Consider the following 17,144-nt stretch of genomic DNA (forward strand, 5'->3'; position numbering starts at 1 on the left):
GCTGGGATTGTGGAGGTGCTAAACAATAAGATCGCTAAAATCATTAAAAGGTACATACACGTGTGCATGAAACGTACTTATTTAGAAAAGAAAACTCGTTTTAGTAACTTTATGACTTTGTCGATCGTGAATCGCCGGATACCCACGACTGACCCATTCCATTACTGCCATTCACGAATACAGGGTAAAGGATTGGGTCAATCGTGGGTATCAGACGAAGTTTGGTACCCTGCGTACGAATAGTTTATATAACTTTGTGTTAGGAACAAAGCGGTCGTGACTTCTCAACCAAGAAGAGTTCATTCAATACCACTGCGATAATAATATTCAATTAAATATCGATCAGATAAGGGACTTAACTTAATGTCAGATGGAGACTAAACCAATCCACAGTTACTTCCCTTTCTCGATACTTGCATCGGGTGCACAAATTGCCGCTGCTCTTCACGTAGCAGAGGAAGGGTCTCCTAATGTATTACCCGAGCATGGAAGAAGGAGAATTTCTAATTATTTTTAGCGATTTTAAAATATTTCGCCAACCGAACACATGTATTTATTTCAATCAAGACAACGTTAAAAAGAGTTCGCCTTTGACAGTATACTTTCCTATAAGCTGGACTTTTAGAGGGATTTGGATTAGTATTAATTAAAGCTTTGACAGAAAGTTCGTTAATCCAGTTGGCTTTTTTGAAACAAATGTTCGACCATGTTGACCATTTCTAGTACTGTAGAGTTACAAATATGCGTCTAATAAAAAAAAAACTCCAAAGGTTTGACAAATCATGTTCATGATTTTCAAGGATCTTAAGCGCGATAACATTCATCGCTTTCGTCCAATATTTAATAAACGAGTAATTTATTTGATTCAAAAATGATTTTGCACTTAATGAACATTTTATTTCATTTTATGCGATCTGCAACAATTAGATTAAAAAAATCAATCAGCACTTAAGTCCGCAGTATACGGCAAAATAGTAGCACCAGATCAATATCTTATCATAATTCAGCTAAACTAATATATGCATAGATCACCCATTCATACCATACTGTAATTGATTTTTCATATTAAAAATATCGAAGGCGGACTACATCAATGTATCAATGTAATGGTAATGAGTGTCATCTAAAGGCGTGTGAAATAAAATGACGTTTTACATTTCAATAATTTAAAAAGTGACGTAACCATGGCTTTTAGTTGCCGTTGACTAGAAGGCTTTAAATCAATTGGAATAGCTACGGAAACTTGTAAGTCAAACTTCATGTATTCTTCAGTAATTTATTTCAAATATAATTCAAAATGATAAGATTCCAAATAGATAGAAAAGGGCTTTCAGGCTGGATTGATATGGTGTAGCGTGCAGCGCATAACAAGTGTCTCAGCTTTGAATAAAGTCTGACTTTAAGAACAAAATACATTAATATCTGCATTCATAACTGGGCGTCCAACCCTGACAAATATACAAAAGCAATGTAGAGCCATTAAGACTACCACTAATATGAAGTTCATCCTACATTGAAAGATAGTAGATAAGATATTGGACAAGATGAATACAGTTCCATACAATGCCCGTCCCGAGACCAGATCTGACTACTAATGAAACCATATTCAACAATTGTTTAAATGTTTATTTAGCATTTGAGTTTACGATTATTTAAGATAACGCCTCTCAAGATGCACAGATTGTCACTAGCGTCAACTAAACACAACTGTACAGTTTTTGTTGAATTTAATTTTGATGAAGTTGATTTAAGCAGAAAATTTCAAGCGGCAGTCAATATTTAGTATTTTATGGTTCAATATATAGTGTTCTGACCTTTACAGAAAGAAGTAGTGTTTCAAAGTGGCTAGCATCGGTAATCAAACACGACTTCCGGATTCGAGCACACAATCTGTACCCTTCACAACTGGACCTTCGGCATCATGGTAAGTGTATCTTGTATACGATCGCATAACATAGTATTGAGTTCTTAATTAAGCAAATGCGCAATTGTCAAATGCTTTGATAAGATTGCTAAGAAACAAATAGTCTGACATAGATTAGTTAACAGGGGCGTAGCTAGCCCTCTAGTCATGTGTATTCATAATAGTGCGAGGGGGTCCGGAAAATTTTGAAAACCATGTTGCAATCTGGTGCATTCTTGACGTTCTAAGGTGCATTATTTAGTACTGGAAAATGGACACTTCAAGGATCATGCAGTCAAGTACACATTATGCAATTCCGACTGATTGTGTTGATTGTGTTGATGTTTTTGTCAGAATAATGTGGATTCGGCCGCGTACTCGCGTATAGGCAGCTGGTTAATACATGTACATGATCTTCAATTAAGTCACACAAGCTAACGCGGCACAGTGGAACATTCCCCTACCGGATCTAGAATATTTCGTTCACGTTTATATTATACCTCAATATAATGTGAAGTTGGCGAGTAGTTCGTATATCGTACATTAACAAAAAATAAATGAATTGGTCGAACTGGATCGTAGATCATAAACCGACAATGTAATCATAGGACATCAAAATTGGTTGACCTGGGTCATAGATCATGCCTCGACAAAACACAACAAATTTCAAATAGCTGCGATCCAGGCCGATACTATAATTCATGTTGCGTTATTTTGTTGAGTTATTACTTAGGTGAACCTATTGTGACGTCCATTACATTGCCTATCGCCGATCTACAACGCACAACGCATTTCCCCTCACTTCAGTAAATTTCTCCTCAGATAGAATCCGAAACTCTTTTTTTTCATAAAGACACTATATGGAGTTGTCGTGTACACTCCATGTTTGGGTGGACCTGTGACTGTGTGGTGTGGGTGTATTACAGTCGGCGACATAAACACGGGCCATGGGTAGCTTTTGACCGACTCAGACATCACGTGCATGTTTTCAATAACAAGGGAAGCAGACATGCCATAATCCATAGTTGTAGTCAATAAAATTAATTTCCCTATGGGGCCCCAGAGTTGGACCCCACCATTTTCTTGAAAATAGTTAACAAAAACCCTGACAAAAATTGTTTGATCTTCACATGATTTACATGTATGTGCAACGGCTTTATACTTCTCGTATCACCATTACGTATACCCGGACGGACAGCAGGGAAACATAGTTATAGCTGTGTGAAGTTAGCTAAACATACGACATTGGACATTGGACATTCAAAATCGAATGTTGTGCTGGCACGACATTGGACATTGGACATTCAAAATCGAATGTTGTGCTGGCACGACATTGGACATTGGACATTCAAAAGTGAAAGTCGTGCTAGCACGACATTGGACATTGGATATTCAAAATCGAATGTTGCGCTGGCACGACATTGGGCATTGGACATTCAAAATCGAATGTTGTGCTGGCACGACATTGGACATTCAAAAGTGAAAGTCGTGCTAGCACGACATTGGACATTGGACATTCAAAATCGAATGTTGTGCTGGCACGACATTGGACATTGGACATTCAAAATCGAATGTTGTGCTGGCACGACATTGGACATTGGACATTCAAAAGTGAAAGTCGTGCTAGCACGACATTGGTCATTGGACATTCAAAATCGAATGTCGTGCTGGCACGACATTGGACATTGGACATTCAAAAGTGAAAGTCGTGCTAGCACGACAATGGACATTGGACATTCAAAATCGAATGTTGTGCTGGCACGACATTGGACATTGGACATTCAAAAGTGAAAGTCGTGCTAGCACGACATTGGACATTGGACATTCAAAATCGAATGTTGTACTGGCACGACATTGGACATTGGACATTCAAAAGTGAAAGTCGTGCTAGCACGACATTGGACATTCAAAATCGAATGTTGTGCTGGCACGACATTGGACATTGGACATTCAAAAGTGAAAGTCGTGCTAGCACGACATTGGACATTGGACATTCAAAATCGAATGTTGTGCTGGCACGACATTGGACATTGGACATTCAAAAGTGAAAGTCGTGCTAGCACGACATTGGACATTCAAAATCGAATGTTGTGCTGGCACGACATTGGACATTGGACATTCAAAAGTGAAAGTCGTGCTAGCACGACATTGGACATTGGACATTCAAAATAGAATGTTGTGCTGGCACGACATTGGACATTGGACATTCAAAAACGATTGTCGTGCCGGCACGACATTGGACATTGGACATTCAAAATCGAATGTTGTGCTGGCACGACATTGGACATTGGACATTCAAAAACGATTGTCGTGCCGGCACGACATTGGACATTGGACATTCATGACCGAATGTTGTGCTGGCACGACATTGGACATTGGACATTTAAAAGTGAAAGTCGTGCTAGCACGACATTGGACATTCAAAATCGAATGTTTTGCTGGCACGACATTGGACATTGGACATTCAAAAGTGAAAGTCATGCTAGCACGACATTGGACATTGGACATTCAAAATCGAATGTTGTGCTGGCACGACATTGGGTATTGGACATTCAAAAACGATTGTCGTGCCGGCACGACATTGGACATTGGACATTCATAACCGAATGTTGTGCTGGCACGACATTGGACATTGGACATTCAAAAGTGATTGTCGTGCTAGCACGACATTGGACATTGGACATTCACAATCGAATGTTGTTCTGGCACGACATTGGACATTCAAAAGTGAAAGTCGTGCTAGCACGACATTGGACATTCAAAATCGAATGTTGTGCTTTCCACGACATTGGACTTTGGACATTCAAAAGTGAAAGTCGTGCTAGCACGACATTGGACATTCAAAATCGAATGTTGTGCTGGCACGACATTGGACATTGGACATTCGAAAGTGAAAGTCGTGCTAGCACGACATTGGACATTCAAACGAGTTTTGTTTCATTGGAACAAGTGCTGAATCACGCAACAATTAGGTGTCAGAACAAAATATATCAACTTGCAGGAGTCACGATGCACAGAGAGACGCACTATTGTGCAGTACTTCAATCAGAAACCTTTGGAAACGTGTGGTATGGCGGGCTGGTCGGAAAGCTAGGTCCATTACCACACGACCTGCACACTTGGACACCGTCTCACGCTATTTTTTGTCAAGTGTAGAAGCACTCAAGTTTATTTCTTTCTCAAGAATCACATTATGTAGCCTATTAGTATCTTCCATGGCCGAGAGTGTAAGATGGGTTCAGCCCAACCCGAGCGTAGGGTTTTTTGCGGAAACGAGGTTTACCTGTTTCCGCAGAACACCCTGTGCGAGGGTTGGTATGAACCTATCTTACACGAGCGACTATGGTAGATGTTTTTTTCTCTCACCGCAGTTAAACAAAATAATGTAAAAATGTATTTTATCGCTGGAACTTTTTTGTGCGTAGTGAAAATAATGTGCGCATAGATATATGACAATTCCTGATTGTCATAGATATTCGCGCAGTTATTCAGATTATGTTAATAGTCAAATCGTTCTTTAAATAGTTCTGGATGCAGCAAAGTGAAGGCAATAAAAAGAGTTCCATACGGGTACTTGTTTATCTTTGCCCGTTGGGAAGATAAGAATTTCACGCATGGACAAATGTTTGAATCTACTTTTCTGAGGTGGCAGATATATATATATATATATATATATATATATATATATATATATATATATATATATATATATATATATATATATATATATATATCCGAAATCTTGGACTGTTGATAAGGCTGCAATTCTAATTTGTCCATTCAAATTATTGTGTTAAATAACGACATTCAACTTGGCTTTTATTTTTTTAAATATGGTTTATAATAACGTATATCTGTCTATTCATAGTGACCAAATATTATTTAGGCATCCAATGGAAGTGGTAAATATTAAGAGAAAAAATATAATGAAACGACAACCAGTATACAAATAATAATTGTTGGACATAGGTCATTTTTACTCATTAATTATCTGTCAGGAGTACCCTTTAAAATAATACCAAAATTATATGGGATCCCCATGCATCAAAATGTAGCATTATCGCCAATGGTTTATGCATTGACAAGTTTAGCTGTGTGTATGTTGCCTTAAGTCACATCCATGTCCGACAATATTATACATTTGAGGTACCTAACACATATTTAACAAAGAAACTTGTATTTGAAAGTCCGCAACATTGTTATTGAGAGTTGTATTAAAACAATCCTTTCGATTGATATACATACATATTCCCATGTAAATGCAGACACATTCATTAATGTAATATAATTATTCTAAAGCTCTGTAGATAAACACATACTGAAGTGCACATTTGTTGGGTTTATATAATTATTTGCGCTTTGTTTCCTTTCAACCCTTTCAACCATTGTCAGTTCTGCCCAAGATGCCATTTCCAATGGCTCTGGTGTCACATTTTACATGTATAAATGGTATATTCTGTAAAACCTATAAGAACTTATGTCGTATGTGATGAAGACGTCATTTTGAATTCTTTAATGTCGATGCGATTGATTATAAAACGCTTTGTGTAATTCTGTCGTCTTATAAATATCAAAAAGGTTTATCGAACACAATTATTTCATATAAACTTTACCAAATGAAGACGACGTAGCATGTTCGACTAACTGAGTCGATAAAAAAACAAGTCGACAGGTAGGAATAGGTTACTTTATCGACTCATTGACAATATTTTTTTGTGTTTACGTAAAACCAGATAAAAAAGATGTACGGACGATTACATTTATACTTGTAGGAATCATCAATGCATGTCTATATTTTCCATATGTCATTATATACTGTGGATATAATTATCTTCACTTCCTTTATAAATGGTACTAGATGTGTAGCAGTGGTGTGTAAACAATTAAGCTTATTAAATATATGCCATTTTGAAAGCATTATCACTGTTTGTCTACATATAATCCACGACCATTCATAAGTATATTCATTTGAATCTTTCTCTGCATATGTGACATCATATATATCTGAATCATGCTTAAGTTTCAAATATTGCGATGGAATCGTCATGACAATGCTCTGTTGGTGTTGATAAATTTTATAATGGTTCATTGCTTTGTGATCTCTGACCCTTTTCAAATAATTTCAAGACAATATCTCAAACAAACAAAAAATCCGAATATTGCATGCCATCAAAATTAATTTAAAGTCGATAAAAAACAACATTCCTTCATAAAACATGTCATACATTGATTTGATGTGCTAACTGTTAGCACGACTTTCACTTTTGAATGTCCAATGTCCAATGTCGTGCCAGCACAACATTCGATTTTGAATGTCCAATGTCCAATGTCGTGCCAGCACAACATTCGATTTTGAATGTCCAATGTCAAATGTTGTGCTAGCACGACTTTCACTTTTGAATGTCCAATGTCCAATGTCGTGCTAGCACAACATTCGATTATGAATGTCCAATGTCCAATGTCGTGCTAGCACGACTTTCACTTTTGAATGTCCAATGTCCAATGCCGTGCCAGCACAACATTCGATTTTGAATGGCCAATGTCCAATGTCGTGCCAGCACAACATTCGATTTTGAATGTCCAATGTCAAATGTCGTGCTAGCACGACTTTCACTTTTGAATGTCCAATGTCCAATGTCGTGCCAGCACAACATTCGATTATGAATGTCCAATGTCCAATGTCGTGCTAGCACGACTTTCACTTTTAAATGTCCAATGTCCAATGTCGTGCCACCACAACATTCGATTTTGAATGTTCAATGTCCAATGTCGTGCTAGCACGACTTTCACTTTTGAATGTCCAATGTCCAATGTCGTGCCAGCACAACATTCGATTTTGAATGTCCAATGTCCAATGTCGTGCTAGCACGACTTTCACTTTTGAATGTCCAATGTCCAATGTCGTGCCAGCACAACATTCGATTTTGAATGTCCAATGTCGTATGTTTAGCTAACTTCACGCAGCTTAGTTATATCTTAATGGTAAACGGATTCCCAGTGATGCGTGCACTAGCCTTCGTATGAATCCATGGGTTCACGTTCTCCTGACGAATAATCCGAGTATTTTGTAACATCTTGATTGACGCACGAACGAACGGACGTGGTAGCACATTTTTTTCCAAATGAGCTCAGCTATGTAGAGACTCGCCGTCTTACCAAACATTGTTCCTGGAAAAAAGAGTATTGTTGACTATCCTTTTGAAATCCGTCATTTCTTACCCACCTGTAAAGGCATAGTCGTGGAAACCAATGACTTTCAATCAATGAGATACTTAGTGATTTGAAATCGACGAGGCTACTTACGTAACCACAAAATACGGAGCCTTCATTCTGGTGTGTATAGGAACTTATTCTTTACTTCGAAGTTCATGGAGTTTATGAGTTATTTTACTTAGGTGTTAAATGGGATTGGGATTTCATTTTTAAGCCCGCGACTCTTAAGGCCCAGATCCGAAGACCCGTGAGTCCGAAGGTTTAGGGAAGGATTATATTGTACAATAAACTAAATCCTAACCTTACCGGGTCCTCCCAGCCGAGTCTCAAATCTGGGACCCCTACTCTTCTTTACCTATATCATTGTCATTGTTTCCGAGACACAGGCCCAATATGCGTTACTTTGCTGACGACACCAGCATCTACACCATTGTCGAAGATCAGATGCAAAACTCTATGTTTTTTTTTACTCTGACTTTGCTCGTATCCTTTCATGGTGCAAGTGGTGGCTCTTTATTTCAATCAAGCAAAATGATATCAATGATATGTTCGTGCATGCGCAACAAGCCAACACATCCTGTTCATTAATTTCGGATGGTTAGACAGACGAGCGAACGAATTAGAACAAAGCTACCATCGCGTCCCCGACCAGCCCAGCCGTCCCGTAGCCCTGGCCCCATACATTTATCCACAGATTGGGCAATGCACACATTCAATGAACACGGATGACTCTAAAAATACGTTTTAACATCATTTTTTATTCATTTTGCACTCTTTTTTTCGCGCGAGACGAATACCTTTTATACATACAGAAAATCTTTCTTCGAAGGTGTTTTTTACATATGCTGTAAAACTTGCGTTTTTTATGATATAAACCGCCGATTATGCCACACGTTTGACAAATAAGACCCAAAAGAAGAAATAAATGGATGTTTAACACAGTCATTAAAAATGTATTTAAGTCGTATAGAAAACGAAGTATTTATTATAATAAAAATGTGTACAACAGTTGAAATTATGTCCCAAAATGTTAAATTCGGAAATAAATGTTACATTTTTCGGACTAATAAGTACTTCAAAATCAATATTTAAAAAAAAAAATAAACATTTGTTTTTGTCGTGTGCATATATTAACGTTTTATTTATGTACTTGTAATTCAAAACTGCTATAATCTTCATTTAATAGCATAATGACCAACTACTTCAAAGACCTGTCATAAAGAAGTTCGTAATTGTAGCAATAGCAATCATGTATGCGTATTTAGGCTTTGAATGGAGTTGATAAAAAAGCGAAATAATAGTGTATACTGAGGAATAACCAGTACTGCATATGGCGTTGTCCTTGAGGGGCAACAAGAACGTGCCCCTGGCGGAACCAACCCCAGCTCTGAAGCGGAAAGCGAATACTTCTACTATTAAATCTGTTCTGTAAAAGATTACCAAATTGGTCGGGCGGTTAACTATAAACGTATATATGTAAGACCGGTCCAGTAAGCGCATACATGCTGTTAACAAGTGTAACAAGACCGGTCCAGACAAGTGGAACAAGACCCGTCCAGTAAGTGCATACATACCATTAACAAGTGGAACAACAAGTACGAAGGTCGCGAAAGTGCCTCGCTAATTTCATCGCACTCATCCAATAATGAAATCATGATATCAAGAGCTAATATGTCCAGATAAGCTTAAGTTCAATATTGATGTTCAGGATAAGCAGTGGCTTTTACCTCATGCATTTACATAATAACCGCATAGTTGTTCTCTCTAAATTAAATCCCCAGCACAGTGCCTCAAGTACCGAACTAGGAAAACATTGTGACAGATATGATATTGAGACGTGAATTAGCCTCTGCCACCTAGGCAGATTTAACTTCGACATGCTGGCCATTGATCTTGTGAGGAAATATTGTATCGAACACTTAACCTGATAAGGACACGACTGTTTCCTTTTATGAGCTGGTACCCGGTGATATTATTTACTCATATCGATACGCAAGGAATTATCTGACCAAATAAAACATATGTACGTATTAAATCCATAAGTATGACCTTTTCCTATTCCCCAATATGTGCTGAGAAGCGCCATACGTTGTTCATGATATACCAGTGATGCCTGAGAGCATTAGATTATAGCCGGTATTCAGCATCCGGTATTCTGACCTTGACATTTGAAATAGTTGAGTGCAGTCCGCCCTGGATCATTGAAGTGTTTAGTGTTTACAGCACTGAATAGGATACGAACGAAGCAACAATAAGGATATTTCTATGGTGACAACATAAAAAAGTACTATACTGACTTATATTTTAATATATTATATACTATAATTAAATATACAAGAAATACATGCAGCAACTGTCAATTAGGACAAACATGCAGCATCATAAGTCTATCAAAAACAAACTAGCGACAGCACAAGGCTATACTAGACAAAGTCGCACAAGTGTATACAAGATTAACATGCGACAGCACCAGTATGTACAGGACATTCATTCGACAATTCAGTCTATACAAGACATGCATGCAACATCACAAGCATATATACAAATAAATATGCGACAGGCCAGTCTAAACAGGACATACATGCAGCATCACAAGCCTATTCAAAACAAACATTTGAAAACACCAGTCTATACAAGATATACACGCGACTGCACCAGTTTATACAAGACATTCATGCGACAACACCACTCTTAACAAGACATTCATGCGACAACACCAGGCTATACAAGACATATATACGACATCAACAGTCTATACAAAACTAAAATGCGACATCACCAGTCTATACAAAACAAAGATGCGACTACACCAGTCTATACAAGATATACACGCGACAGCACCAGTCTATACAAGACATTCATGTGACAACACCAGTCTTTACAAGACATTCATGCGACAACACCAGTCTTTACAAGACATTCATGCGACAACACCAGTCCATACAAAATAAACATGCGACAACACCAGTCTTTACAAGACATTCATGTGACAACACCAGTCTTTACAAGACATTCATGCGACAACACCAGTCTTTACAAGACATTCATGCGACAACACCAGTCGTTACAAGACATTCATGCGACAACACCAGTCTTTACAAGACATTCATGCGACAACACCAGTCTTTATAAGACATTCATGCGACAACACCAGTCTTTACAAGACATTCATGCGACAACACCAGTCTTTACAAGACATTCATGCGACAACACCAGTCTTTACAAGACATTCATGCGACAACACCAGGCTTTACAAGACATTCATGCGACAACACCAGTCTGTACAAGACATATATACGACAACACCAGTCTATACAAAACAAACATGCGACAACACCAGTCTATACAAAACAAACATGCGACAACACCAGTCTATACAAAACAAACATGCGACAACACCAGTCTATACAAAACAAACATGCGACAACACAAGTCTATACAAAACAAACATGCGACAACACCAGTCTATACAAAACAAACATGCGACAACACCAGTCTATACAAGACATACATGCGACAACATCATTCTATACCAAACATACATGCGACAACATCATTCTATACAAAACATACATGCGACAACACCAGTCCATACAAAACATACATGCGACAACCCAAGTATATACAAAGCAAACACGCGACAACACAAGTATATACAAAGCAAACACGCGACAACACAAGTCTATACAAAACATACATGCGACAACACAAGGCTATAGAAGACATTCATGCGACAACAGAAGTCAATACAGGACATGCATGTAACAGCATCAGTCTATTCAAGACATAAATGCGACAGTACCAGTCTATACATGCACAAGTATGCCTATATATGTTTGCAAGTGCTTATCTGATCCAGTCAGTTGGACAATATAGCTAGCTAATGGCTTTCAAAACAGTAGTTTATACTTCCACGTAAATCACAGCTCCTAGCTATTGTCATCGTATCAGTGAGGACAGTATTACGGTTTCTAATATTTAAGGTAAAACTTTTTTCTTCAATTATATCTTTTAAAATTCGGTATATTCAATGATTTAAACGCTGGAAGTAAGAACATGTCAGCACTATTTCACTTGCAACACTTAGAGTTTCAAAGAATTCTCTGACAGACTTGCAGGGCGCTTTTCCCGGAAAGGATTTCTCCTTGCTCTTCGTGGAAGACAAATAAACGTTGATTACGTGTATGCCGTATCATCATTTCTTTTGTATTCCTTTGAAAGAAAGAAATGTAAATGAATGGGTTCTATTAATGTCTATTAATGTCAGTTAAACAAGGGTACGCAGCTAACGTTCGAAAACCAGCATGTCGCTGTTCAATCCAACGTTATTAGTTCTGTGGACGAATATTAATTCTTCATAAAACATTCAGTTTATCAAAACTTAGACTGATTAAAAATCCTTTATCATACAAGTAATGACTTTATTCATAACCAAACATCGAATTCGTCGATCTTTGTCATAACACCAAAGCTCTAGATTACCTCAATGAATATCATAACTGACGATAAGCCTCATGCAAACAAAATCAGGCTTACCACAGGGCTGTTCCTCGGTCCGAATCCCCAACCGTCAGCAACTCCGGGCCCAGGTCGATACTTGTGTCCTTACAAAGGGTGCAAGTCTGTCACCTCGCCCACCCCGGGGAGTTCCGTATCACGAGTGAAGCTATGAGCCTTTCAAAGACGGACACAGTTTACTTAAGGCAACACACGAGGTGTCAATGTGCATCGATTCATACTGGAACTATACTGAAATTAGAGATACGAGCGTGACGTTAAAATTAGGCTTACATTGGAATGCAGTTTAAGTATCGAGTACATATGCAAAACTTTCTTCCTTTTTTTTCAACGTAGAAAACTGAACTGGGCATGTCATGAAACACTTGTGTATGAGTATACACGGAGTAAAGTCATTTTTTCCTATTTCAGGATTTACTAAAGTACCCGGATGTCTGCTTCCGGCGCGTCGGCTCTGCCGCCTCTTGGTAACGCGACTCGGCGCCTCGCATCAAGAAGGGCACGCCGCTGGAAGCTTCGTGATAGGTCAATAACGGATATTCTGACTTCGGGAGAGCGGCTAACGGAACTGGTCTGTGAGGACGTGTATCTGATGGACAACAAGGCGCAGCGCGTGCGGGCCAACCTTCTCGCCAACAGTCTCACTGCACGCATCCGCCGGAATCTCCCCGACGGTATCATAGACAACGACACGCTACAGAAGATCAAACGGGACTCCCTCAAAGACTTCCAGCACCTGGAGAACCTGGAGCGACAGTTCAGCAGTGAACTGAGCCGCGAGTCCAGCCGCCTTGACAAGGAGACATTCCAGCTCCTAAAGCGCCAAAAACAGTTGCAGAAACAAAGTGAAGTGTCACGTCGCAAGCAAGACCGATTAGAGTCTTCTTTAAGATCAAGGTCTGGTTTAAGTTCAGCATCTCTGTTGCCGGCTCTTGGAGAAACAAGCCGTACAATGGAACAGGGGGGGTATCCTGAATTCGCGACGGTGGACAAAGATGATCAGTCACATGTTAAGGTCTTCAAACTAAAAGGTGTATTTGTGCCGACAAATAAATATTCTAGTCGGATAGAACCTCTGGATATATCTATAAAAGAGAAGCCAACGACAAATAAGGACAGTACACACATTCAAGATTCGCTCCGCATGGCTGACATAACCAGCCCCGTGGACCTGCCCTCCAAGTCCCGGATGAGCAAGAAGGGCCTCAGCGTGTCGTGGAGCCGCCAGAGTCGCTATTACCCGGAAGACAGTCGTGCTGACGACATGTCCCGAGCTAACACACAGCTCTCCTTTGCAGACACTACAATCAGTGTGTCACCAGAGCGGGAGCTCGTCTACAGGTCGCCGGCAAAGGAAATGACGAAAACGAACCAGAATAGAACATTTAACAGTAGACTTAGTATGCGAAGTGATACATTTCTGATACAAAATAGTAAAACATTGAAAGGCCGAAGGAAAGTGGAAACTATAGGACTTAAGTGGAGGATACCGCCGGGACAGCAGCAGCCGACTATACCGGAAGCGCATTCACCCACGCGGGTCAACGTCCGTCTTCAAAACTCCGGGCTGTCCCACAACTTGATGCCGGTGACGACAGCAATGGAAATCGCAGGCCGTTCCCAACGGCAGACGTGCTGGCGGGTGCAGCGGCCACCGGCGCCCTCCACATCGGAAATGTACAAGGCGTGGATAGAAAAACTGGAGAAACTGAAGCGTTGTGAGCAGCGTGACCTTTACGGCATCCCTAGCCGAGCAACCGTCATGTAACACCCAGTTATATATACATGCAGGAGAATTGTGCTCAACCGTGCGTTCATAACTGGGTATATAATATAGTGCCGACATACATACATTACGAAAAACTTGCAGGATACATTAAAACAGTTACATTACTTTTTTATTTTCGAAATATTTATATACAGGGTAACGGTGCTAACTACTATTCATATCTGATATGAAATTAATATTTCATGCTCCCTCTAAAATAGCTTTGAATGAAGTCACGTCTATTATAACAATTAACTTGGTAAATATGTTTGATGCATTTTTAGCTCTTTCATTAATCACGGAGGATTAATGTCCAAATCAGTTTAACCTACAAACCTATTCCTCTGACATAATTCCTGCCAGTTCCATTAGGCAGGACATAGTATTTCTGTAATCCTATATTCCCTGTCGTTGGTCACAAATAAAAGCTGACAGGTCAATCGGTTTATATCTTTTCGTTCAAATTCTAAATCTGAATAATGTAAATGATCAGTTATTACCAGATAAGGTTGAAATCAGTTATAAATGGTGTTTAATGTTTTGTTGATTGTTCTGTGTATGTTTCATATATTTAAATTAAAATTTCATTATACATCTGTGTTGTTACCATTTCTAAGCGTGATACTTGAGTGTTCAGGTTCTGGTAAGTATCAAGTATAAGATATTAAACACTGAAATCATGAGTAAGAGGACTTCAAGATGCATACAAAGACTTTGGAAGCCTGAACTCGTGCAAATTGATGCAAATACTTACACTACAGTACTAATGCAAGTACTTAAAGTATTGGTGCCAATACTTACATTAAAGTATTGGTTCCGATGTTTACACTGGTGTCCACGCTTACACTTCAGTATTGATGCAAATGCTAACCCTACAGTTATGGTACAAATGCTTACACTACAGTACTGGTGCAGTTGCTTACACTACAGTTCTGGTGCAAATGCTTACACTACAGTACTGGTACAAATGCTACCACTACAGTTCTGGTGCAAATGCTTACATTACAGTACTGGTGCAGTTGCTTACACTTCAGTACTGATGCAAATGCTTACACTACAGTTCTGGTGCAAATGACTACACTACAGTTCTGGTACAAATGCTACCACTACAGTTCTGGTGCAAATGCTAACCCTACAGTTCTGGTGCAAATGCTTACACTACAGTACTGGTACAAATGCTACCACTACAGTTCTGGTGCAAATGCTAACCCTTCAGTTCTGGTGCAAATGCTTACACTACAGTACTGGTACAAATGCTACCACTACAGTTCTGGTGCAAATGCTTACACTACAGTTCTAGTGCAAATGCTTACACTACAGTACTGGTACAAATGCTACCACTACAGTTCTGGTGCAAATGCTAACACTTCAGTACTGATTCAAATGCTTACACTACAGTACTGGTTCAAATGCTTACACTACAGTTCTGGTGCAAATGCTAACACTTCAGTACTGATTCAAATGCTTACACTACAGTTCTGGTGCAAATGCTTACACTAAGGTTGTGCAAATGCTTACACTACCGTTCCGGTACAAATACTTACACTTCAGAACTGGTGTCCATGCTTACACTTCAGTACTGATGCAAATGCTTACACTACAGTACTGGCGCAAATGCTTACACTACAGTTCTGGACCATATGCTTACACTCCAGTAATGGTGTCATTTGCTTACACTTCAGTTCTTGTGCAAATGTTTATGCTACAGTTCTGATGCAAATACTTAGAAAGTACTGGTACAAATTCTTGCACTACATTACTGGTGTCAATGATCAAACTACAGTATTGGTGCAAATGCCAACACTGAAGTACTGATGCCAATGCTTACATAAAGGTTCTGGTGCAAATACGTACACTTCGGTACTGGTGCAAATGCTTACACTTCAGTACTGGTGCAAATGTTTGCACTACATTTCTAGTGCAAATGCTTACACAACGGCTTTGGTGCAAATACTTACACTTCAGTACTGGTGCAAATGCTTACACTATGGCTCTGATGCAAATACTTACACTTCAGTACTGGTGCAAATGCTTTCTCTACGGCTCTGGTGAAAATTCTTACACTTCGGTACTGGTGCAAATGCTTACACTTCAGTACTGGTGCAAATGTTTGCACTACAGTTCTAGTGCAAATGCTTACACAACGGCTTTGGTGCAAATACTTACACTTCAGTACTGGTGCAAATGCTTACACTACGGCTCTGATGAAAATTCTTACACTTCAGTACTGGTGCAAATGTTTACTTACAGTTCTGATGCAATTGCTTTTACTTCAGCACTGGTTCAAATGCTTTACACTGCAGTACTGGTGCAAATGCTTACACAACAGTACTTGTACAAATGCTTTCACTAAATTACTGGTATAAATGCTCACATTAAAGTATTGGTGTCGATAATTGCATTAAAGTATTGGTGCCGATGCTTATACTTCAGTGCAGGTGCAAATGCTTACAACACTGTTTTTGTACCAGAAATTACCCATATTCACAATGGTGCTAAACATCATGATGAAAAATATCCTGATGTTTATTTAGATCAAATGAAAGTTGTTGTATTCATGACATTGAAAAAGACAATTATCACGAAAATGTTAAGGCCAGAAACGTCTGGCCATCCATCCAGTTTTCGTCAATCCATAACCTGCAATTTTATGATAAAAAATTCACAACCTAAATCAGTGTGTGTGTTCCACGTGACAAATTGCGTCATAAATGCTGCGTCGGAAGGCAACATTTTGCTTCG

At 39.0% G+C, this 17,144-nt stretch overlaps 1 protein-coding gene across 2 annotated transcripts; it reads left to right on the top strand.

Moving 5' to 3' along the window:
• The first annotated feature begins 1,037 nt into the window (after window positions 1-1,037).
• LOC128207702 (uncharacterized) lies at window positions 1,038-14,994 on the top strand. 2 transcript variants are annotated; one of them, XM_052910784.1, is made up of 3 exons: window positions 1,038-1,245; window positions 1,823-1,924; window positions 13,046-14,994. In XM_052910784.1, exon 3 carries the CDS (start codon window positions 13,065-13,067, stop codon window positions 14,400-14,402), a length of 1,338 nt encoding a protein of 445 aa, XP_052766744.1. In that variant the 5' UTR covers window positions 1,038-1,245; window positions 1,823-1,924; window positions 13,046-13,064; the 3' UTR covers window positions 14,403-14,994. The 2 variants fall into 2 exon arrangements, with proteins under 2 accessions (XP_052766744.1, XP_052766745.1); XM_052910785.1 differs by lacking the exon at window positions 1,038-1,245 and having other exon boundaries at window positions 1,668-1,924.
• Window positions 14,995-17,144: the final 2,150 nt, after the last annotated feature.

This window comes from Mya arenaria, chromosome 11, assembly GCF_026914265.1.
Source record: "Mya arenaria isolate MELC-2E11 chromosome 11, ASM2691426v1".
NCBI classification, from domain to species: Eukaryota; Metazoa; Mollusca; class Bivalvia; order Myida; family Myidae; genus Mya; species Mya arenaria.